The sequence below is a fragment of the Notothenia rossii genome, assembly GCF_949606895.1.
Source record: "Notothenia rossii genome assembly, chromosome: 6".
NCBI lineage: Eukaryota > Metazoa > Chordata > Actinopteri > Perciformes > Nototheniidae > Notothenia > Notothenia rossii.
The window spans coordinates 1,524,912-1,549,738 of NC_136909.1; the positions used below are offsets into that span (position 1 = coordinate 1,524,912).

General features: G+C 40.5%; 1 protein-coding gene and 2 long non-coding RNA genes across 3 annotated transcripts in view; 1 reads left to right on the forward strand and 2 right to left on the reverse strand.

Moving 5' to 3' along the window:
* Nucleotides 1-709, forward strand: part of LOC307042663 — a 1,375-nt gene extending 666 nt beyond the window's left edge. Inside the window, exon 2 of the long non-coding RNA XR_013809213.1 lies at nt 1-709. This exon is cut by the window's left edge and continues 140 nt beyond it. This is a non-coding gene — a long non-coding RNA (uncharacterized lncRNA).
* Nucleotides 710-881: 172 nt separating this feature from the next.
* On the reverse strand, nt 882-11,036 carry tm2d2 (TM2 domain containing 2). The gene is made up of 4 exons (XM_079686654.1): nt 10,604-11,036; nt 8,037-8,124; nt 2,270-2,385; nt 882-1,249 (listed from the first exon to the last, which is right to left on the reverse strand). Exons 1-4 carry the CDS (start codon nt 10,897-10,899, stop codon nt 1,036-1,038), a joined length of 714 nt encoding a protein of 237 aa, XP_079542780.1. The 5' UTR covers nt 10,900-11,036; the 3' UTR covers nt 882-1,035.
* Nucleotides 11,037-13,896: 2,860 nt separating this feature from the next.
* On the reverse strand, nt 13,897-23,087 carry LOC307042965. Its single transcript, XR_013809251.1, has 3 exons — nt 22,462-23,087; nt 18,953-19,097; nt 13,897-18,487 (listed from the first exon to the last, which is right to left on the reverse strand). It is a non-coding gene; the product is annotated as an uncharacterized lncRNA (long non-coding RNA).
* Between the last annotated feature and the right edge of the window lie 1,740 nt (nt 23,088-24,827).

Consider the following 24,827-nt stretch of genomic DNA (forward strand, 5'->3'; position numbering starts at 1 on the left):
TATCAAATGATAAGATAAAAATGTATGAACCCATGACATACAGGGGTTAAATGCAGCCGCAATGCATGCTGGGATTGAATGTGGGGTCATGTGATGCGTTCACAGAGGAAACTGGAACAGTCAACTCAACAGGGACAGGTTTGAGTCTGATCAGCTGACTGTGGATCAGCTGAGAGACCTCAAACACAAAAACACTGCAGACACACACACTATAAGTATCCACAGACTTTCTGCGATATACACTATAAAGTGTTTTTGTGTGTGTTTTCCTGACTGACATTAACACCATTATTTTAAATATCTTATTCTCTTGTTTCATGTTGTGATTAAATATGCAAATGAGGCATCATGTAATTCTGAATTTAGGAGAAATGTACAGAAACATTTATGTATATTTGTATGTATTTATTTCACCATGACACGTATTTTCTGACTCAATAAGGTAAAAACATAAATAGAACAGTACAAAATAAATCCCTTCACGATCAAAAGTATGTACAACATCTTAAAGAGACTCCAGGACATTTTCTCCTTATTCTGAGAAAAAAGTCGGAATTCTAAGAAACATTTTTGGGAATTCTGAGAAAATAAATCAGAACTCCAAGAAAAAAAACTTGAGTTGTGGGAAAAAAAATAATAAGTTCTGTGAGTCGGTATTCTAAGAAAAAAAAGTCAGAATGTGAGGAAAAAAAGTTGGAATTTTAAGAAACATTTTTTTTTTATTCTGAGAAAAAAAAATCTGAATTCTCGGGAAAAAAGTCAAAATTCTAAGACGCGAGTGCCCGGTGTACCTGAGACACACAGGAGAAACTTTAAATCTGTTTTTGGACAGTTAAGGTGGTATTTGGAAACTTAAGGTGGTATTTTGGACAGTTAAGGTGTTTTTTGGAGACTATTATTTAAATGATTTATTTGTCTTTATTTTTACCTTGTGTTTTTTTTAACTGACCATGTTGCTGCCATTAAACGCCTGAATTTCCCCAAGAGGATGAACAAAGTTCCATCTCATCTCCCTCTGTTTCTAACCCTCTTTCCTCAGTAGTAGGTGCACCAGTTGCTGTAGTCGCTGGGCATCAACCCGCCGGTGATGAGCAGGATCAGATCCACGAACCACCAGATGCCGAGACCCCCGAGCGTCAAAAGCTTCCCGACCGCCGTGCCCGTGTGACCGAGGCAGAACCGGTCCACCCCGAAGCATCCGAGGAAGAAGGAGTAGAGCAGCGTGGTGATGAAGTAGTGCCCGGTGTACCTGAAAGACACACAGGGGACACTTTAAATTACTTAATGAGGTATTTTGGAGAGTTAACGTGGAGTTAAGGAGTTATTTTGGAGAGTTAAGGGGTAATTTTGGAGAGTTGAGGTGTTTTTAAGAGAGTTAAGGAGTTATTTTGGAGAGTTAAGGGAGTATTTTGGAGAGTTAAGGAGTAATTTTGGAGAGTTAACCTGGAGTTAAGGAATTATTTTTGGATAGTTAAGGTAGTATTTTGGAGTTAAGGTGGTATTTTGGATAGTTAAGGTGGTATTTTGGAGAGTTAAGGTGGTATTTTGGAAAGTTAACGTGGTAATTGGAGACTTAAGGAGTTATTCTGGAGAGTTAAGGAGTTATTTTGGAGACTTGAGTTATTCTGTAGAGTTAAGGTAGTATTTTGGATAGTTAACGTGGTAATTGGAGACTTAAGGAGTCATTTTGGAGACTTGAGTTATTCTGGAGAGTTAAGGAGTTATTTTGGAGACTTGAGTTATTCTGTAGAGTTAAGGTAGTATTTTGCAGAGTTAAGCATCCGAGGAAGAAGGAGTAGAGCAGCGTGGGGAGGAAGTCGTGCCCGGTGTACCTGAGACACGCAGTGATGACTTTTAATCTACACCCTACCCTTTTTATTATTTGTCTTTCAATGTATTTATTTACCAGTGTATTTATCTGCCATTTGTTTTGTACTTATTGTGTTCTTTATTATTAATAACGTGTGCATACTTTGTTATTTTTTAATATGTAAGTCTATTCTCTTTCCTTCTGTTGTAATAATGTACATGTTCCCGTTAGATACAGTATATGTGCAGATTAAATACGTTTTATATTCATTCTATTATTAATAAATGGTTTTTTGATTCAGTAGAGAATACCATCATGTTTTTTTAATGGAATAAGTTTAGGACCACGTGAATATTTGTTTGATCTGATCAAAAGTGACATTAATAATAACAAATGATATAATATATATACAACAAATGATCATTTCCCTCAGGATTTACAAAGTGTTTGAGGTCTTACTTGATGCAGGGGAAGTGTCCTCTCTGGAACTCTCGTGCTCCGGCACACTCGATATCGTCCAGCGCCGAACACACAACCTTCGTATGGTTCACCTCCTTCTGAGTCTGCCCCCCCCACTGCACACAGGAAAAGGGTCAATACAGGCTGGGGTAGAGACTTAAGGAGGTATTATCAGAGTTAGGGTGGTATTATCAGAGTTAAGGAGGTATTATCAGAGTTAGGGTGGTATTATCAGAGTTAAGGAGGTATTCTGGAGAGTTAAGGTGGTATTATCAGAGTTAAGGTGGTATTATCAGAGTTAATGAGGTATTCTGGAGAGTTAAGGAGGTATTATCAGAGTTAATGAGGTATTCTGGAGAGTTAAGGTGGTATTATCAGAGTTAAGGAGGTATTATCAGAGTTAAGGTGGTATTATCAGAGTTAATGAGGTATTCTGGAGAGTTAAGGTGGTATTATCAGAGTTAAGGAGGTATTATCAGAGTTAATTAGGTATTCTGGAGAGTTAAGGAGGTATTATCAGAGTTAAGGAGGTATTATCAGAGTTAAGGTGGTATTATCAGAGTTAGGGAGGTATTATCAGAGTTAAGGAGGTATTATCAGAGTTAAGGAGGTATTATCAGAGTTAATTAGGTATTCTGGAGAGTTAAGGTGGTATTATCAGAGTTAAGGAGGTATTATCAGAGTTAATGAGGTATTCTGGAGAGTTAAGGAGGTATTATCTGAGTTAAGGTGGTATTATCAGAGTTAGGGAGGTATTATCAGAGTTAAGGAGGTATTATCAGAGTTAAGGAGGTATTATCAGAGTTAATGAGGTATTCTGGGGAGTTAAGGTGGTATTATCAGAGTTAAGGAGGTATTATCAGAGTTAAGGAGGTATTATCAGAGTTAATGAGGTATTCTGGAGAGTTAAGGTGGTATTATCAGAGTTAGGGAGGTATTATCAGAGTTAAGGAGGTATTATCAGAGTTAATGAGGTATTCTGGAGAGTTAAGGTGGTATTATCAGAGTTAGGGAGGTATTATCAGAGTTAAGGAGGTATTATCAGAGTTAATGAGGTATTCTGGAGAGTTAAGGAGGTATTATCAGAGTTAAGGAGGTATTATCAGAGTTAAGGAGGTATTATCAGAGTTAAGGTGGTATTCTGGAGAGTTAAGTAGGTATTATCAGAGTTAAGGTGGTATTATCAGAGTTAATGAGGTATTCTGGGGAGTTAAGGTGGTATTATCAGAGTTAGGGAGGTATTATCAGAGTTAAGGAGGTATTATCAGAGTTAAGGAGGTATTCTGGAGAGTTAAGTAGGTATTATCAGAGTTAATGAGGTATTCTGGAGAGTTAAGGTGGTATTATCAGAGTTAAGGTGGTATTATCAGAGTTAATGAGGTATTCTGGGGAGTTAAGGTGGTATTATCAGAGTTAATGAGGTATTCTGGAGAGTTAAGGTGGTATTATCAGAGTTAAGGTGGTATTATCAGAGTTAATGAGGTATTCTGGAGAGTTAAGGAGGTATTATCAGAGTTAATGAGGTATTCTGGAGAGTTAAGGAGGTATTATCAGAGTTAAGGTGGTATTATCAGAGTTAATGAGGTATTCTGGAGAGTTAAGGAGGTATTATCAGAGTTAATGAGGTATTCTGGAGAGTTAAGGAGGTATTATCAGAGTTAAGGAGGTATTATCAGAGTTAAGGAGGTATTATCAGAGTTAAGGAGGTATTATCAGAGTTAAGGAGGTATTCTGGAGAGTTAAGGAGGTATTATCAGAGTTAGGGAGGTATTATCAGAGTTAAGGAGGTATTATCAGAGTTAAGGAGGTATTATCAGAGTTAAGGAGGTATTCTGGAGAGTTAAGGTGGTATTATCAGAGTTAGGGAGGTATTATCAGAGTTAAGGAGGTATTATCAGAGTTAAGGAGGTATTCTGGAGAGTTAAGGAGGTATTATCAGAGTTAAGGAGGTATTATCAGAGTTAAGGAGGTATTATCAGAGTTAAGGTGGTATTCTGGAGAGTTAAGGTGGTATTATCAGAGTTAAGGTGGTATTATCAGAGTTAAGGAGGTATTATCAGAGTTAAGGTGGTATTATCAGAGTTAAGGAGGTATTATCAGAGTTAAGGAGGTATTATCAGAGTTAATGAGGTATTATCAGAGTTAAGGAGGTATTATCAGAGTTAAGGAGGTATTATCAGAGTTAAGGTGGTATTCTGGAGAGTTAAGGTGGTATTATCAGAGTTAGGGAGGTATTATCAGAGTTAAGGAGGTATTATCAGAGTTAAGGTGGTATTATCAGAGTTAGGGAGGTATTATCAGAGTTAAGGAGGTATTATCAGAGTTAAGGTGGTATTATCAGAGTTAAGGAGGTATTATCAGAGTTAAGGAGGTATTATCAGAGTTAAGGAGGTATTATCAGAGTTAAGGAGGTATTATCAGAGTTAAGGAGGTATTATCAGAGTTAAGGTGGTATTCTGGAGAGTTAAGGTGGTATTATCAGAGTTAGGGAGGTATTATCAGAGTTAATGAGGTATTCTGGAGAGTTAAGGAGGTATTATCAGAGTTAAGGAGGTATTATCAGAGTTAAGGTGGTATTATCTGAGTTAAGGAGGTATTATCAGACTTAAGGAGGTATTATCAGACTTAAGGAGGTATTCTGGGGAGTTAAGGAGGTATTATCAGAGTTAAGGAGGTATTATCAGAGTTAAGGAGGTATTATCAGAGTTAAGGAGGTATTATCTGAGTTAAGGTGGTATTATCAGAGTTAAGGAGGTATTATCAGAGTTAAGGTGGTATTATCAGAGTTAAGGTGGTATTATCAGAGTTAAGGAGGTATTATCAGAGTTAAGGAGGTATTATCTGAGTTAAGGAGGTATTATCAGACTTAAGGAGGTATTATCAGAGTTAAGGTGGTATTATCTGAGTTAAGGAGGTATTATCAGACTTAAGGAGGTATTATCAGAGTTAAGGAGGTATTATCTGAGTTAAGGAGGTATTATCTGAGTTAAGGAGGTATTATCAGAGTTAAGGAGGTATTCTGGAGAGTTAAGGTGGTATTATCAGAGTTAAGGAGGTATTATCAGAGTTAAGGAGGTATTATCTGAGTTAAGGAGGTATTATCAGAGTTAAGGTGGTATTATCTGAGTTAAGGTGGTATTATCAGAGTTAGGGTGGTATTATCAGAGTTAAGGAGGTATTATCTGAGTTAAGGTGGTATTATCAGAGTTAAGGAGGTATTATCTGAGTTAAGGTGGTATTATCAGACTTAAGGAGGTATTATCAGAGTTAAGGAGGTATTATCTGAGTTAAGGAGGTATTATCAGAGTTAAGGTGGTATTATCTGAGTTAAGGAGGTATTATCAGAGTTAAGGTGGTATTATCAGAGTTAAGGAGGTATTATCTGAGTTAAGGAGGTATTATCAGAGTTAAGGTGGTATTATCAGAGTTAAGGAGGTATTATCAGACTTAAGGAGGTATTATCAGAGTTAAGGAGGTATTATCTGAGTTAAGGAGGTATTATCAGAGTTAAGGTGGTATTATCAGAGTTAAGGAGGTATTATCTGAGTTAAGGTGGTATTATCAGAGTTAAGGTGGTATTATCAGAGTTAAGGAGGTATTATCAGAGTTAAGGTGGTATTATCAGAGTTAAGGAGGTATTATCTGAGTTAAGGAGGTATTATCTGAGTTAAGGAGGTATTCTGGAGAGTTAAGGTGGTATTATCAGAGTTAGGGTGGTATTATCAGAGTTAGGGTGGTATTATCAGAGTTAAGGAGGTATTATCTGAGTTAAGGTGGTATTATCAGAGTTAAGGAGGTATTATCTGAGTTAAGGTGGTATTATCAGACTTAAGGAGGTATTATCAGAGTTAAGGAGGTATTATCTGAGTAAAGGAGGTATTATCAGAGTTAAGGTGGTATTATCAGAGTTAAGGAGGTATTATCAGAGTTAAGGTGGTATTATCAGAGTTAAGGAGGTATTATCAGAGTTAAGGTGGTATTATCAGAGTTAAGGTGGTATTATCAGAGTTAAGGAGGTATTATCAGAGTTAAGGTGGTATTATCAGAGTTAAGGAGGTATTATCTGAGTTAAGGTGGTATTATCAGAGTTAAGGTGGTATTATCAGAGTTAAGGAGGTATTATCAGACTTAAGGAGGTATTATCAGAGTTAAGGAGGTATTATCTGAGTTAAGGAGGTATTATCAGAGTTAAGGTGGTATTATCAGAGTTAAGGAGGTATTATCTGAGTTAAGGTGGTATTATCAGAGTTAAGGTGGTATTATCAGAGTTAAGGAGGTATTATCAGAGTTAAGGTGGTATTATCAGAGTTAAGGAGGTATTATCTGAGTTAAGGAGGTATTATCTGAGTTAAGGAGGTATTCTGGAGAGTTAAGGTGGTATTATCAGAGTTAAGGAGGTATTATCTGAGTTAAGGTGGTATTATCAGAGTTAAGGAGGTATTATCTGAGTTAAGGTGGTATTATCAGAGTTAAGGAGGTATTATCTGAGTTAAGGTGGTATTATCAGAGTTAAGGTGGTATTATCAGAGTTAAGGAGGTATTATCAGACTTAAGGAGGTATTATCAGAGTTAAGGAGGTATTATCTGAGTTAAGGAGGTATTATCAGAGTTAAGGTGGTATTATCAGAGTTAAGGAGGTATTATCTGAGTTAAGGTGGTATTATCAGAGTTAAGGTGGTATTATCAGAGTTAAGGAGGTATTATCAGAGTTAAGGTGGTATTATCAGAGTTAAGGAGGTATTATCTGAGTTAAGGAGGTATTATCTGAGTTAAGGAGGTATTATCTGAGTTAAGGAGGTATTATCTGAGTTAAGGAGGTATTCTGGAGAGTTAAGGTGGTATTATCAGAGTTAAGGAGGTATTATCAGAGTTAAGGAGGTATTATCTGAGTTAAGGAGGTATTATCAGAGTTAAGGTGGTATTATCTGAGTTAAGGTGGTATTATCAGAGTTAAGGTGGTATTATCTGAGTTAAGGAGGTATTATCAGAGTTAAGGTGGTATTATCAGAGTTAAGGAGGTATTATCAGAGTTAAGGTGGTATTATCAGAGTTAAGGAGGTATTATCAGAGTTAAGGAGGTATTATCTGAGTTAAGGAGGTATTATCTGAGTTAAGGTGGTATTATCAGAGTTAAGGAGGTATTATCAGAGTTAAGGTGGTATTATCAGAGTTAAGGAGGTATTATCAGAGTTAAGGTGGTATTATCAGAGTTAAGGAGGTATTATCAGAGTTAAGGTGGTATTATCAGAGTTAAGGAGGTATTATCAGAGTTAAGGTGGTATTATCAGACTTAAGGAGGTATTATCAGAATTAAGGAGGTATTATCAGAGTTAAGCAGGTATTCTGGAGAGTTAAGGGGATATGATCAGAGTTAAGGGGGTATTATCAGAGTTAAGGTGATATTCTGGAGAGTTAAGGTGGTATTATCAGACTTAAGGAGGTATTATCAGAATTAAGGAGGTATTATTAGAGTTAAGGTGGTATTCTGGAGAGTTAAAGGGGTATTATCAGAGTTAAGGTGATATTCTGGAGAGTTAAGGTGGTTTTTGGAGAGTTAAGGGGGTATGATCAGAGTTAAGGTGATATTCTGGAGAGTTAAGTTGGAGTTAAGGAGGTATTTAGGAGAGTTAAGGTGGTTTTTGGAGAGTTAAGGGGGTATTATCAGAGTTAAGCAGGTATTCTGGAGAGTTAAGGTGGTTTTTGGAGAGTTAAGGGGGTATGATCAGAGTTAAGGAGGTATTTTGTAGAGATAAAATAAACCCCTCACCCCCACGCAGCCGTGTCCCAGCTCCAGGAAGGCGCTGTGGTTTCCTGCGTGGTCCACCGGGTCCTGACAGAACACAAACTCCTCCGGGCTTCGGAAGGAAGGAAGGAAGGAAGGAAGGAAGACACACACACACACACACACACACACACACACACACACACACACACACACACACACACACACACACACACACACACACACACACACACACACACACACACACACACACACACACACACACACACACACACACACACACACACACACACACACACACACACACACACACACACACACACACACACACACACACGTTATATTCCATGGAATGCTCTTAACCGATAGCAATTAATATTTTAAGTGCTTTGACAAAAAATCCATAACAACATGTCATCTGTGGAAGCCGTAGAACTGACCAATCATCTGAGCCGGCTAAAGTAACTGGATGGCCTACCTGCCTGTCAGCCTTCCATCTGTGCACAAACTGATCTCGTTCCCTGATTGGTCGTGTGTGTTGGAGGAGGGGCTCTGTGAGGAAGTGGAAGATTTTCTCCGGCTGTGTATTTTCTAATTCTAGCGCACTCGAGCTGCTTTCTCCAGAATGACCTACCCCACCTTTAAGTGACTTGAAAAACATCTCTCAAAACTCACTTATTCACTCTAGCTTTCAAACTCTGATCAACAACCCACACACTTTACTCACACTTGGATCAGGACTCTGTTTTTATGTAAAGCGTCTTTGAGCATTAGGAGAAGTTTTATAGAATTGTTTGAGAAAAAGTCAGAATGTTGAGATTTTCCAAAAAAAGCCAACATTTTGAGAAAAAACCTCAGTATTTTGTACATGATGGATATCAGCATGTGAAGGACACTGTTCAGGAACTAGTTGATGCTCTGTATGTGAGGTATAGTAACTATTTGATTTAAATTCATATAAAATAATAAATTATCAAAGTCATTCATGTGCATTCACTGGTAAAAAAAAAAGAGTGAGCATGTATGTAATTTAATCTAATTTCCTCTGGGTTTTATAAAATGTGTGTGGTCTTACTTGATGCAGGGGACGAAGCACTCACTCAGCTTTACTGTGTGTTGAGTTCCTGCTCATTTTTATATTTAACATCAGAGGTGGGAAGTAGTGGAGTACAAATACTTTGTTACTGTACGTAAGTACATCTTTCTGGTATAAGTACTTTACTCCACTACTTGTTTTTCTGACCACGTTTTACCTTATACTTCTTACATTTTGAACACAAATACCTGGACGTGTGTATTTCTACCTGAGAAAAGGATGTGTGTACTTCTACCTGAGTAAAGGATGTGTACTTCTACCTGAGTAAAGGATGTGTGTACTTCTACCTGAGTAAAGGATGTGTACTTCTACCTGAGTAAAGGATGTGTGTACTTCTACCTGAGTAAAGGATGTGTACTTCTACCTGAGTAAAGGATGTGTATTTCTACCTGAGAAAAGGATGTGTTTACTTCTACCTGAGTAAAGGATGTGTACTTCTACCTGAGTAAAGGATGTGTACTTCTACCTGAGTAAAGGATGTGTGTACTTCTACCTGAGTAAAGGATGTGTACTTCTACCTGAGTAAAGGATGTGTATTTCTACCTGAGAAAAGGATGTGTTTACTTCTACCTGAGTAAAGGATGTGTACTTCTACCTGAGTAAAGGATGTGTATTTCTACTTGAGTAAAGGATGTGTGTACTTCTACCTGAGAAAAGGATGTGTGTACTTCTACCTGAGTAAAGGATGTGTACTTCTACCTGAGTAAAGGATGTGTGTACTTCTACCTGAGTAAAGGATGTGTGTACTTCTACTTGAGTAAAGGATGTGTACTTCTACCTGAGTAAAGGATGTGTGTACTTCTACCTGAGTAAAGGATGTGTACTTCTACCTGAGTAAAGGATGTGTACTTCTACCTGAGTAAAGGATGCGTGTACTTCTACCTGAGTAAAGGATGAGTGTACTTCTACTTGAGTAAAGGATGTGTACTTCTACCTGAGTAAAGGATGTGTGTACTTCTACCTGAGTAAAGGATGTGTACTTCTACCTGAGAAAAGGATGTGTATTTCTACCTGAGTAAAGGATGTGTACTTCTACCTGAGTAAAGGATGTGTGTACTTCTACCTGAGTAAAGGATGTGTACTTCTACCTGAGTAAAGGATGTGTGTACTTCTACTTGAGTAAAGGATGTGTACTTCTACCTGAGTAAAGGATGTGTACTTCTACCTGAGTAAAGGATGTGTACTTCTACCTGAGAAAAGGATGTGTATTTCTACCTGAGTAAAGGATGTGTACTTCTACCTGAGTAAAGGATGTGTACTTCTACCTGAGTAAAGGATGTGTACTTCTACCTGGGTAAAGGATGTGTACTTCTACCTGAGTAAAGGATGTGTACTTCTACCTGAGTAAAGGATGTGTATTTCTACCTGAGTAAAGGATGTGTACTTCTACCTGAGTAAAGGATGTGTACTTCTACCTGAGTAAAGGATGCGTGTACTTTTACCATCTCTATGCTAACATGTAGCATGCTAATGCTACCACAGTGATGCTACTCACAGGTAGCTGCACAGGACCACCGGAGACCGAGGTTTGTACTCGAAAGGCTCCGTGTAGTTGGTGCTCTCCGCCGGGGCTTCGTAGCTCTGGAGCTCCGGAGGCAGCTGGCTGGAGGTCGGGGGCTCCGTGGCTCTGCTGCCCGGCTCTGAGGCTCTGTGGCCCGGGGAGGAGGAGGCCTCGGGACCCGCGGGGCTGGAGGAGTTCTGGGAGTGGATCCCCTCCAGAAACTGAAGCAGAATCACGGAGACCAGGAGCAGCAGCTGTCCGCACAGCAGGAGGTAACTCACGGAGATCATGGTTTAAAATACCGCTGTAGGGAGAGCAAACATGTTGTTGTTTACAGACACAACAACAGCAACAACAGCTGAGGACGGCTGTTTGGGTTCCTGTGACGTAATCACACTTCTTCTTCTTCTCTGTTTGGCGCATTACTGCCACCTACTGTACTGGAGCGTGTAGTACCACACACAAATAGAATACAAATAAAGGGGGTTAAAGTGGTTTTTGGAGGGTAAAGGTGGTATTTAAGAGAGTTAAGGTGGTTTTTCGAGAGTTAAGGTGGAGTTAAAAAGTTATTTTGGAGACTTAAGGAGTTATTTTTGAGTCTTAATTAGTTATTTTGGAGAGTTAAGGTGGTATTTTGGAGAGTTAAGGTGGAGTTGAGGTTGTTTTTGGAGAGTTAAGGAGGAGTTAAAGAGTTATTTTGGAGAGATATAAACATATAAATAAGTTCAATAGTTAAAATGTCTTTATAGACCCTGTTTGTCTTAAATAATATAATACTCCCCTGACCCAATGTCTAAATTATGTCAAGCCTGAAGTTAAAAACTGAACTCCTATCCAATCCAATCCAATCCACTTTATTTATATAGTACATATTAAAAACAGAGGGTTTTACCGAAGTGCTTCACAGCAGACATAACATTATAATAAAATATAATATTACAATAATAGATAAAAGGCACACATAAGAATAGATCAAAGGCACTAAGGGCTATGGACTGACAAATAAAAGCATAACAATCGATAAAACAGCTCCAACTGACTCGAAAGCGAGGGAAAAGAGGTGGGTCTTCAGGCGGGACTTAAACGTTTGGAGGGTGGGCGACAATTTGACATGAGGGGGGGGGCAGGTCGTTCCAGAGCCTGGGGGCTACTGCTGAGAAGGCTCGGTCTCCCCTGGTCTTTCTCTTTGTTTTAGGGACTACCAGCAGCAGCTGATCAGCCGACCTCAAAGCCCTTGAGGGGGTGTAGACCTGTAGGAGGTCTGAGATGTACTGAGGAGCCAGCCCATTAAGAGATTTAAAAACAAACAACAACATCTTAAAATGAACTCTAAAATGGAGAGGAAGCCAGTGGAGGGAAGTCAGTGGAGGGAAGTCAGTGGAGGGAAGCCAGTGGAGAGAAGCCAGTGGAGAGAAGCCAGTGGAGGGAAGTCAGTGGAGGGAAGGCAGTGGAGGGAAGCCAGTGGAGGGAAGCCAGTGGAGGGAAGTCAGTGGAGGGAAGCCAGTGGAGAGAAGCCAGTGGAGGGAAGCCAGTGGAGGGAAGGCAGTGGAGGGAAGCCAGTGGAGGGAAGCCAGTGGAGAGAAGCCAGTGAAGGGAAGGCAGTGGAGGGAAGTCAGTGGAGAGAAGCCAGTGAAGGGAAGGCAGTGGAGGGAAGCCAGTGGAGGGAAGCCAGTGGAGAGAAGCCAGTGGAGAGAAGCCAGTGAAGGGAAGGCAGTGGAGGGAAGGCAGTGAAGGGAAGCCAGTGGAGAGAAGCCAGTGGAGGGAAGGCAGTGGAGGGAAGCCAGTGGAGGGAAGCCAGTGGAGAGAAGCCAGTGAAGGGAAGGCAGTGGAGGGAAGCCAGTGGAGGGAAGGCAGTGGAGGGAAGCCAGTGGAGGGAAGGCAGTGGAGAGAAGGCAGTGGAGGGAAGCCAGTGGAGGGAAGGCAGTGGAGAGAAGCCAGTGAAGGGAAGTCAGTGGAGGGAAGCCAGTGGAGGGAAGCCAGTGGAGAGAAGCCAGTGAAGGGAAGGCAGTGGAGGGAAGCCAGTGGAGGGAAGGCAGTGGAGGGAAGCCAGTGGAGGGAAGGCAGTGGAGAGAAGGCAGTGGAGGGAAGCCAGTGGAGGGAAGTCAGTGGAGGGAAGCTAGTGGAGGGAAGGCAGTGGAGAGAAGCCAGTGAAGGGAAGCCAGTGGAGGGAAGCCAGTGGAAGTCAGTGGAGGGAAGCCAGTGGAGGGAAGGCAGTGGAAGTCAGTGGAGGGAAGGCAGTGGAGGGAAGCCAGTGGAGGGAAGCCAGTGGAAGTCAGTGGAGGGAAGGCAGTGGAGGGAAGGCAGTGGAGGGAAGCCAGTGAAGGGAAGTCAGTGGAGGGAAGCTAGTGGAGGGAAGCCAGTGGAGGGAAGCCAGTGGAGGGAAGGCAGTGGAGGGAAGTCAGTGGAGAGAAGCCAGTGGAGGGAAGTCAGTGGAGAGAAGCCAGTGGAGGGAAGTCAGTGGAGGGAAGCCAGTGGAGAGAAGCCAGTGGAGGGAAGTCAGTGGAGAGAAGCCAGTGGAGGGAAGGCAGTGGAGGGAAGCCAGTGAAGGGAAGTCAGTGGAGGGAAGCTAGTGGAGGGAAGCCAGTGGAGGGAAGTCAGTGGAGAGAAGCCAGTGGAGGGAAGCCAGTGGAGGGAAGCCAGTGGAGGGAAGCCAGTGGAGGGAAGCCAGTGGAGGGAAGCCAGTGGAGAGAAGCCAGTGGAGGGAAGTCAGTGGAGGGAAGGCAGTGGAGGGAAGCCAGTGGAGAGAAGCCAGTGGAGTGAAGCCAGTGGAGGGAAGCCAGTGGAGAGAAGCCAGTGGAGGGAAGCCAGTGGAGGGAAGCCAGTGGAGGGAAGCCAGTGGAGGGAAGCCAGTGGAGGGAAGCCAGTGGAGGGAAGCCAGAATAGGGGTGATGTGTTCATGCTTGCGTGTTCCTGTAAACAGCCGAGCCGTGGAGGTGTGCCAGCGAAGTCTTGTTTAGGCCAGCATAAAGTGCATTGCAGTAATCTAGACGCGTAGAAACAAAGGCATGAATTACACGCTCAAAGTCTAAAACCTATGTGTTTACTCCTCCAGGCTCTGCCCTGTGACCCTGTTCAACATTCACTACTTATATAACATACTTATGATTATAAGACCTTTTCTTTAATCCCTGATTCTGAGGAACCAAGAGTTAATTCAGGCTCTAAACTCTGTTTATTAAATATCATTTCAGTTTAAACATTGATTTTAATGTCTGGAAACGTTATAATCTGAAGTAGATTTCTTAATGTGTTTGTTCAGAGCTGATAAATGATTGGCCGCTCAAACATTCAGGTGGATACATGTTTTTATTTATTCTGGATCCCGTCACACACAAATCAGAAATGAACAACAATTTAAAATGACACAGAATGAAAGAAACAGAAAAGGTTAAACTAACCCGACATAAAGATCTGAAATCATTGATCATGTGAAGAAAGCTCTTCCTCTCATTGGCTCTAAATCAAACTCCATGTTAATGAGAGTTATGGAGAAACATCGTTCTCACAAGCTTTGGTTGGTCCCACGTGTTAAGGAGAAGACATTAAGATAAGTGCATGTATTTCAGTTTAATCAAAGTTGATTTTTTTTTGTTCAGGTTTCAAGCTCGAAAATGACATTTCCAGAACAAATGAGCATATCTTCTAAAAGAGTTAAATTAATAATCTGTGTTCTCAAAGTAATGATAAACCTGTGAGTTGGATTTAGAAAAGTCAGAATCAATATAGATGTTTTTATTTTAAAGTAAATTCAGATTGAACATAGTAAAAAAATGTAAATGATTGTGTCCGTCCAAAGAAAAATTACTTATAGTGAAAACCACCCTTGGATGATGGGATGGTAGAATAAAAGCTTTAGGAATCCAAAAGTACAACAGATAATAAGTACTCTGTATCAAGATTGATGCAAAACAAGTGACATTTGACCTTTTTAGAGAGATTTAGAAAAATAAACCACCTCTGGGGTCATGTGGGTGCATTTTCCATATCTCTGGCCCCCCTCGTTCGATTTTGATGATTGACACCTCTTTTTAACCATTAGAGCCAATAGAATCGAGGGGAAGTTCCTAAAATCCATCAAACATTACCCATTGGTGAATGAGTGATGACAGAATGCCCCGGAACCGGAAGCTGCAATCCACTCTGGTGGCTATCATCATTAGCAGCTAATGTGAAATCTCCGTTTTTGACATAAAAATGGAATGATGGATTATCAACAAAAAAAATGTAAATGACACACACATTGGATTAACCTAAGGATTAACCTTCAGCAGCGTTTTTATCGTTTTAATGCCATTGAACACACATTTTGATCAGATTGCCAGCTAAAGTGAGACGATCTCCCGTGAATCCGTAAAGCTGTTGTGATGTCTGTGTTTGCTTCCCCTGTCGCGAGTTCTGATCGCTCAGTGATGATACTAATACCTATAGACTCTGTGGAATCTCAGCTTTAATCTAGTGGCCGTTTGTCCCATTTATCAAAGTTTTGATTCCCAAGAGGACAAAGTAACGCGTTACTGTAACACAACCACCCTTTGCGGTAATTAATAGCGTTACTAGTTACATATTCCCATTAAGTAACGCCGTTATAGCTAGTGTGATTTACATGGGTGCGTTACTCAGGGATGCAAACACACGTATGGTGAAAAAAGAGAGAACTATTCGAAGCAGAAAAAAAACAGCGTAATATACCATCTGACAAAGGCCTGTGCTATAATGCTTCAATTAACTGGCTATTCTTTATAATATACTCTGATCAATCGGAGACAGAGATGTTAAGTTATAAATCAAGGGTTTTTATTATTATTTACAGCAGGGGTGGGGAACCTTTTTCCTTTCAATTTTTACAACATCCTCCGAGGGCCGTACAAATTATTGAACTCAACCTCTGCTTAAAAATACTAAAATCACAGCCCATTAATTTGGCCTTTCTTTCATTCTGTGCAAAGAACAAGCAACCTCTGAATCCAGATATCTTGCCATGACTCGCGCATGCATGGTTGTGGCAGAAAGATATGGACACAAGATGTGTGCAAATGTATTTAGTATCCTATCCATGTGAACATGATTTAAGTGGGGGGGACCTAACCTCCTCTAGTGGGGTCTTGGGAAGATTTTTTTTTAAATATTGAAGTTAAAAGCATCAATCTGGTGCACTTTGAGAGCAACATGAGATCTATGGATACATCTCAACACCCATTTGAAACAGAACTGTAAGCAGATTTTTTTTTGGGGATATTTTACAAATCACTCTCCTTTTAAACTCTATTCTTGTTATTTTTAACAACTTTTTTTTGTTACTGTCATATAGTATTTTATACCTGTTTTTCATTTAGACTCTAATGTCTCATTAATAATTATAATGATCATATCAAGGTGTGCCTTAACCTCACTGAGCTGAGGTTATTTGAGCCTCTCAGGAGAGAGCTCTCTTCCACCTGGTTGGAGAAAAGCTCTTTAAATCCGTTAGCATAGCTAGCTAACCAGATGCTAATAACAACAGATCGCCACTGTGCTTACAACTAAAGACACAGCCTCACAAACACTGCGGTGTGTGGACGGCTCCTTATGGGTACTGCAATATTTGAAGAGCTGGAGCGGCGTTCCGGTGCTCTCCGTCAGCACTCTAGTCTACACTCCTTTCCGACGAGACGTATACCACGTGAAGACACGTTACGCTCGTGTTGTGTTCAAGGAACCTGCCCTTGGCCAGGAAAAACAGGCACTCGCTTGTTTAATTATTTTGCGGTCTAGATTTCTTCTTCTTTTTTGAAGTGAAAAGTTGTCCGTTAGTCGGACTGACGGACGGACGGACCCCCCCCCACCCCCAAAACGAAAACTCTTCGGTTCTCCGCGAATTACACAAGTCACCCAAATCAGCGTTAAAAAAGCGGGAGGCGCCGAAAAGCGACTAATTTGCATCACTGGTTACTGCGTTACATCCTGTGATGGAGCTGAACCGAATCTCACTGCGGATGTAACTTACAGGTGAATACAGGATGTCCTCTCACAGCACCATGGAAAAGTGAACGTAACCAGAGAGGAGTGATGATTGGTTAAAGCGGGGTAACATTTCAGGGTAAGCCAATCAGAGACAGAGTTGGGCGGGTCTTGCCTTATGGGGGAAATACACAGACACGAACACTTGCTAATGCTAACACACACACACACACACACACACACACACACACACACAATGGCAGATGCAAGTATCAGCGAGAGCAGCAGCGCATTTGCAACTTGGAGATATAACCACTATTTTGAATTTGTGGGGATAAAGGACGCAAAAAATATTACATTAAAATGTAAACTGTGTGCAGGACAGGAAGCATTGTCCACATCGAATAACAGCAGTGCCAATCTCCTGAAGCACCTAAGTAATGTACATGGGGCTATAAAAGTAGTCGCCAAAGACCCCACCGTCTCAACCACCGGCAGTGACCCAGATGGAGCAACACCATCTAAACAGCCAAAAAACGGTTTTTTAAATCGCCACATGTGACCCAGTCAACTAGAGGCTGCCCATCGCAACGGTTGAGTCTGTTGCCTTCAGAGAACTAGTCAGCAAAAAACAACACAAAAACTTGTATTTGTATTGTTATTATTTTAAAAATAAAGTAACTTGTTACTAGTTACTTTTATAATTTAGTAACTAATAAAGTAACTAGTTGCTTTTGGGGAGGAGTAACTATAACTATTACTAGTTACTTTTTAAAAGTAACTTGCCCAACACTGCCTGAGACCATGAACGGTTTTGAAAACTTCTGTCATGTAGTGATCATCTTCTCAATAAAACATCTTTGCTGATGTTTTTTCGAGTCTTGTGGCCAATCAGAATCAAGATTGTTGCCGGAAGTCCCCACAGATCAGTACACTTCCCTGGGCCTGGTGTTGATTGATCTCATCTTCAAGAATGGAGAAACTATTTTCACTATAATAAGGTGATTCTGATGGGGGGATATATGCTGTACACATGAACATGTCTTTATCCATGGCGACCACCACTCAGAGCAGGCTGAGCATCTGCTGGATGTCTCTGAGCTCGTCGTGTGGGGGGTGTCGGTGGGTTCAGGGACAACTCTGCGAATACATCTGTCAGGGTTTGGTTGTTGTCAGTGGGGGCAATTCTCTCTTGTTGGGCCCGTTCCTTTATACGAAGAAAGTCCCGCTCAAATGGTTGGAAGTTCCCCTGCACCATGACAGTCCCGTTCTTAAACACGTTGACTGTTGTCATGAGAGTGTCTGAGTCTTCTACGTCTTTAAATTTGAATTGCCTGGCATCCTGGATCTCCTCTTCCTCCACAGAAGGGTAGTGGGCACTTATGGCGGCGTGCCATGTTGATGGCTGGTCTGTGAAGAAGATCAGATTGCTGACTTCTGTAATATTTTTCAGGTCAGCAAAGAGCGTCTCTGGACTTCCCTTCAACAGTTTTACTTTGAATTTCTTCCTGGCAGTTTTTGTTTTGACCTTTGTTGGGTAATCAATATGAGTAGCCTCTATAAAGGATGTGATTGAAGCCATGGGGCTCTGCTGCTGCTGCTGTTGCTACTCTTGAGTTTTTGGCTGAATTCCTCTTCTTAGCTTGGTGGTAGTTAGCTAGCAGGACAGTTAGGCTAACCGTCAGTTAGGCAGTTGGTTAGCTCTCTGCTGGGTTCTTCAGTTGAACAGTATGTTCCCAAGTTTCTTGCCGTTTCTCTTTCTTTTTTTGTTTCCAGGTAGGTAAATCCTTTCAACACGTGTTTCTTCCTATAATTTTGTCAGAAAAGTCAAAGTTTATCTCATTTTAAAAACAGAAAAGTGTATATCTTCAGGATCTCATGATGATGCTGCTGTTCTCATCAAGCAATTCTCTCTGTCTGTATCTGTGTCTCTGAGTGAAGCTGAAAACACAGCAGACAGGAAGTACAGTCAGTCATGGCTTTTTTAATTATAATTATTAACCAGTATTTAAATATGGTGACAAGTTATCAGCTATAGACCCATCAGCATTCTACCTGTTGTGTCTAAAGTGGTTTCAAAGGTAGAACAGCTGGTGTCACACCTGAGCAACAACGACCTACCCCTCCCTATTCAGTTTGGATTCAGGAACAATTGTTCTACTGAGACTGCATGGTGTTTCTTCTTGGAAGGAATCACGGCTAATTTAGACAAAGGAGGGATAGTTGGAGCAGTTTTTCTTGATCTCCATAAAGCATATCACACAGTAAGTCATCCAAAACCTTCATCAAAACTCTCCAAAGTCAAGCTATCAGTTAGCTCACTAAAATGGGTAAGGCCGTATGTATCTGGTCATTCTCAATGTTTTCTTATAAATAATGAACTGTCATCAACCGAACCATACTCACTGGAAGTACCACAGGCTCTGTGTTGGGACTGTTGTTGTTCAGCATATATTAATGATCTCCATCCGGATGTATGCTTCTATACTCAGAGGAAGTTGTTAATTTGGTCTGAAGGTGAATCTGATCGTCTGGGTTTCAGTCCGTCTCTCTGAAGTGATGAAGAAGAACAGAATCAGAATCAGAATACCTTTATTGGTCCCACAGAGGGGACATTTACATTGGTTCAGCAGAAAAGAGCCAAAGACAGATAATTTTAAATATAAGCAAAGTACTCAGTGATGAGTAGGAGCTGCTGGAACAGGCTGCCACTCATTTGAATGGTTGCTATGGTAACAACCTGTTTCCTGGCATCTCTCTTTGTTCAACTTTAACACACATTGTGTCTCACTCCACAAACACCAGCCACTCCTCATCAGCTCATCGGTGACTGGTTTAACCTCATTTAATCTCTACAGTACGGGACATTTCAACCCTAAAGTAGCCCAGTAAATATCGTTCACTTCAGATCGAATGGGGCTTTTATCTGTTAAGTGTTGCTGGACTTTAAGATCCACAAAGAATAAACTTTGTTTTATGGATTTGCCTACATTTAAAAAGGATTGTTGATAGTCACTTTAATGTTCAAGTCAGGTATGTTTTTGTTCTGCAGTGATGGAGACATTACGGTCAGGTGGACCCTGTTGGAGATTTGGAGGATGTTGAGAACCAACCTCGTCTCCGCGTGTCGTTTGCTAAGCTGGGTGAGTTCGTAGAAAAGGAAGGGATTAAGAAACACCAGAATACAAGTTAAACAATAATCCTGCTTTTAATGATACACAGTAACGATACAAAATACAAAGAAATCACGAAGCACTCTGCAGAGTACTCCGGGCTCAGGTTCTACCACCCGTGTGAGACAGGTCTCAGGAACGGCTGGTGAAAAACAAGAGCGCGAACCAAAGGAAAACACAGTCTTTCATACTAAAACACAGGAGGAGGAGGTGTACGTGCTTTCCCCCAGAGGTCATCTTATTGGCAGAGACCAACACATGGCCTGTCGCACCCAATCAGTGCGACACAGCAGCTTGTAGCCAGCACACACACATCTCCTTTATGGCCCTTGGTCCCTGTGTCCATCTTCCCGCCTCCTGACTGCCACACACAAGTTAAAAGTATGTTTTAAGATATAGTTGTTATAGTTGGCTAAATATACGTAATACATGTTAATTACTTTCATATCAATAACAACGAGGAACACATTACCTATGCTCTTAAGCAGTATTAGAGATGCTTTTCAAATAGTCAAACTTCTCACAGGCTTACCTATGGCCCTTCCATTTGTTTGAGCTATTGTTCACATCTTTACTTCAAATAAAAGGTTTCACATTGTATATTTCCAGCTTCCTTTACACATACTGCTATTATTAACACAAAGTAACCAACCACACACCTCTATTGAAAACAAGTCGATTCCCCTGACAATTGACATGCTGAACCTCTTCGGAATGCGTCCCTCCCCCACCTCTCTCGTCCCTGTCATAAAAACTGCTTCCATTTCATATAGAGTAATAAAAGATGTTTAAGCTAATTTCTCCACAATGTTTGTAGCCATTTAGTACCCACACATGAAAGAATAAGAACAGAGGTATAGTTGACCAATAATCATGTAGCATTTATATTTACTTCAATGAAAACACATACACATCTGCTACAAGATTGTGTCACACACACCCTTTTTTTACGAGGGAAACATTCCAGAGCCTTGGCCTTTCACCTCAATATATTGGGGGAGGAAAGGATACTTTGTCCCTTCAAATTTAACACACATGAACATATATAAGGTGACACCAAAATTAATATACTAGATTTTACTTTCCTGTCATACCCCGTTACTTTAATCCTTCAAATAATTCAAATAATCCTTCAACCCCCACATGTTCACCTCTTTTCTGGCACAATGCTTTACGATGCGCTTTGAAGTTAACACATTATGAATAAAAGCAACATTGCCTTGAACGAATATAATAATTGATTACATAAACAGTATATGCTCTCTGCGTAGCCTCAGGATTACAGACACCTAACTGTCTCCTCAATAATCACTGGTGTTAAATTAAATACACAGCCAGGGAGCCCTCACAGTTAATCCACACAGAAAAGATGTTCCATACAATCAGGTTAGCGGCATTGGTAAAGGAGTCTATCCCCTCAAACCTTTAACCCTGAGATGCCCGAGTGACTGGACCCTACACTCTTCCATACGTGGGTCAAAAATGACCCGTATTAGAATAATGTCTTTTTATGCCATCTTTGTCATTTTGGTTAAGAAAGATCACTTCTATATTATTTAGGTCCACACAGGAAAGATTTCATATTTTATTTTTCACTATTTATAATTTAATTACATTTTTTAACATTTTGAAAAAAAACGTTTTGAACATAGTGATAATTGAAAAGCAGAACTTTACTGAAGAAACACACTCCTCAATGTCAGTTTCGGTGATTTATTGACAAGGATGACGACACCCTAAAACAGAATAATGCAGCAAGATAAGCTGACAAAGTATTACATCCATGCAATTCAATCAACACAAATATGTACCACGAAACAGAGTATAGTAGTATAATAGTATAATATATATATAGTATAATATATGGTATAATATAATAGTGGAAACAGTCTTACATGAATGAGTGGACGAACGTCTCAACTCGAGGCGGAGTGCATGAACAATGTTTGAACTAAAATGGCCGCTCGGCACTTCCGGGTCAGAGCACGGCATAACCGGGCAGCGACAGCAGTGACACTGCCCTCTAGTGGCCGGCGATAAACTCTTCATTTACCATGTGCGAACACACACACACACACACACACACACACACACACACACACACACACACACACACACACACACACAGACACACACACACAGATGATGATATCAAATATTTTCTGAGGTAACACATTGAGATAATCAGACCCCCATCAATCCATGCTGGTTGATCGTGTTTGTTAGTCCTATACCCCCCGCCCTAACCTTCCCTTATATTGTAAAGCGATGTTGAGTCCTTGAAAAGCCCTATCAAATATAATGTATTATTATTATTATTATTATTATTATTATTATACTGACAGGTATCAGATCCTGCTGTGTAAAATGATCGTCCTGAGAGGTGTCACTTCTGATGTAGTCTGTGTGGTCTACAGTGAATTTAAGAATCAAAGGTTCCCATAGGACTCCATAGGAAATGTTGACCCACTTATGGAAGCTTTGGGTATTATTACAAAAACAAAAACGTCTTAAAATGTTAATTTAAAATTTGAATAGCATGATATCCAAAACATGTTTTTTGAGAAATAGCTGGAATATGAAATGATTAAACATTTTAATTACAAAGATACTTCAAGAAAACCACCTCACCGGGTCAAAAAGACACACATATGCATTTAATGCTTTTTTGACCCGGTTGCTATGGTTTCTAAGGGTTAAAGCAGGTTTCAGGTGTCTAGTGATGTTTGGAGTCAGACTCACCTTCAGGGGGTGGAGGGTCCTCAGGTTGAAGCAGCAGTGATGCAGTTTCCTCTTTTCTCTCCTGTGGCTGAACTCAGAGGAAGTTGTTAGTTTGGTCTGAATCTGATCGTCTGGTTTTCAGTCCGTTCGTCTCTCCGTAGTGATGAAGAGTAACAAACTGTTTCCTGGCATCTCTCTTTATTCAACTTTAACACACAGGTGGGTCTCATTCCACAAACACCTGCCACTCCTCATCAGCTCTCAGTAAACTGGTTTAACTTCATTTCATCTCTTCAGTACAGAACGTATGAACCCTCAAGGAGCTCATTCACAGAGTTGGTCATGTTATTTTCCCACTTACCATTTCAAGCTATAGGAAATACAAAAAGGTGCAGTTTTACCACAACAAACTTCAAAATGCCACCCTACATGTATTTAAATGTTGCATCAAGAAGTATGAACAAGAAATAAGTGACAGGAAAAAACCATAAACAAAATAACAACCAAGTTAAAATCATGCATGATTACATCTTACCTAGGTAAATAAAAAACAATATTAACCATAAAATCAATTTCATAACCAAGATACTGACGGTCAAGAAACCAAGATGGCGACAGTTCAAAAACCAAGATGGCGACAGTCCAAAAACCAAGATGGCGACAGTCCAAAAACCAAGATGGTGGTGGTCCAAAAACCAAGATGGTGGTGGTCCAAAAACCAAGATGGTGGTGGTCCAAAAACCAAGATGGCGACAGTCCAAAAACCAAGATGGTGGTGGTCCAAAAACCAAGATGGTGGTGGTCCAAAAACCAAGATGGTGGTGGTCCAAAAACCAAGATGGTGGTGGTCCAAAAACCAAGATGGCGACAGTCCAAAAACCAAGATGGTGGTGGTCCAAAAACCAAGATGGTGGTGGTCCAAAAACCAAGATGGTGGTGGTCCAAAAACCAGGATGGCGACAGTCCAAAAACCAAGATGGTGGTGGTCCAAAAACCAAGATGGCGACAGTCCAAAAACCAAGATGGTGGTGGTCCAAAAACCAAGATGGTGGTGGTCCAAAAACCAAGATGGTGGTGGTCCAAAAACCAAGATGGTGGTGGTCCAAAAACCAAGATGGTGGTGGTCCAAAAACCAAGATGGTGGTGGTCCAAAAACCAAGATGGTGGTGGTCCAAAAACCAGGATGGCGACAGTCCAAAAACCAAGATGGTGGCGCTAAACCCCTGTGACATCAAAATTAAGGCCTAAAACCCAAAGCCAACCCAAAATGAACTTCTATGATCAACCTAACTTACTTTCATTCATACAAAATACATATGCACTCTAAAATAGCGTGAACTCGCTGAGAGACATCCACATAATAATGATAAAACATCAATTCTGTTGTTTGTTTGTTCTAAAGAAACAAGTTATGTGACATGTATGCAGCTTGATATGCAAGACTACGTCTGGTGCAAATTATTACTTATTAGGGAAAATATTAATATTAATACAATGATTACAAGGTCAGACATAAAGATAAATGCATGACACATGTCTTTAATAATAATAATAATTTATGCTAGTTTGTATTATTCTTTATTGTCACCTTTATCTTGTTAGTAATTGGACGTGATGACTGAAACATATGGAGGAGCGTTTATTTTAATGAGGTCTTGATGATAGTGCCAACAGTTTGGGTAAAACATAACGGCAGAGGCATTATGCCTCACCCTTTGGCTACGGTTCAAATACACAGTTAACCCTGAAGTTACCTCTCTAACCTAAAGTTAACCCTGAAGTTAAAAACCCTGATTAAATCCTGAGTTTAAATGTAAATTTGTAAACTTCATATGCTGAACTCCTATGTGTTTACTCCTCCAGGCTCTGCCCTGTGACCCTGTTCTACATTCACTACTTATATAACATACTTGATTATAATTATGATTATAAAACCTTTTCTTTAATCCCTGATTCTGAGCAGTAGTTATAAGGATGCGACATCCATCACATTAATATGCATAAAAAGTGACAGGTGCTGTGACAGGTCACACTTCTCCCTACTTATGCTAATGACAGATGTCCCGCCCCGTTTGATATGCTAATGATCCCTTTGTTCGAGGTGTTATCACACGTGTGATATCCTTTGATGTGCGGGGTGAGGTGTAGGGAGAGGTGTGACCTGTCACAGCACCTGTCACTTTGTATGCATACTAATGTGATGGATGTCGCATCCTTATAACTACTCTGAGCAATCAACAGTTAATTCAGGCTCTAAAACTCTGTTTATTATATACAATTTTACGAGTTTAAACATTGATTTTCACGTCTGGAAACGTTATTACATAATCTGAAGTAGAATAATAATGTGTTTGTTCAGAGCTGATAAATGATTGGGCGCTCAAACA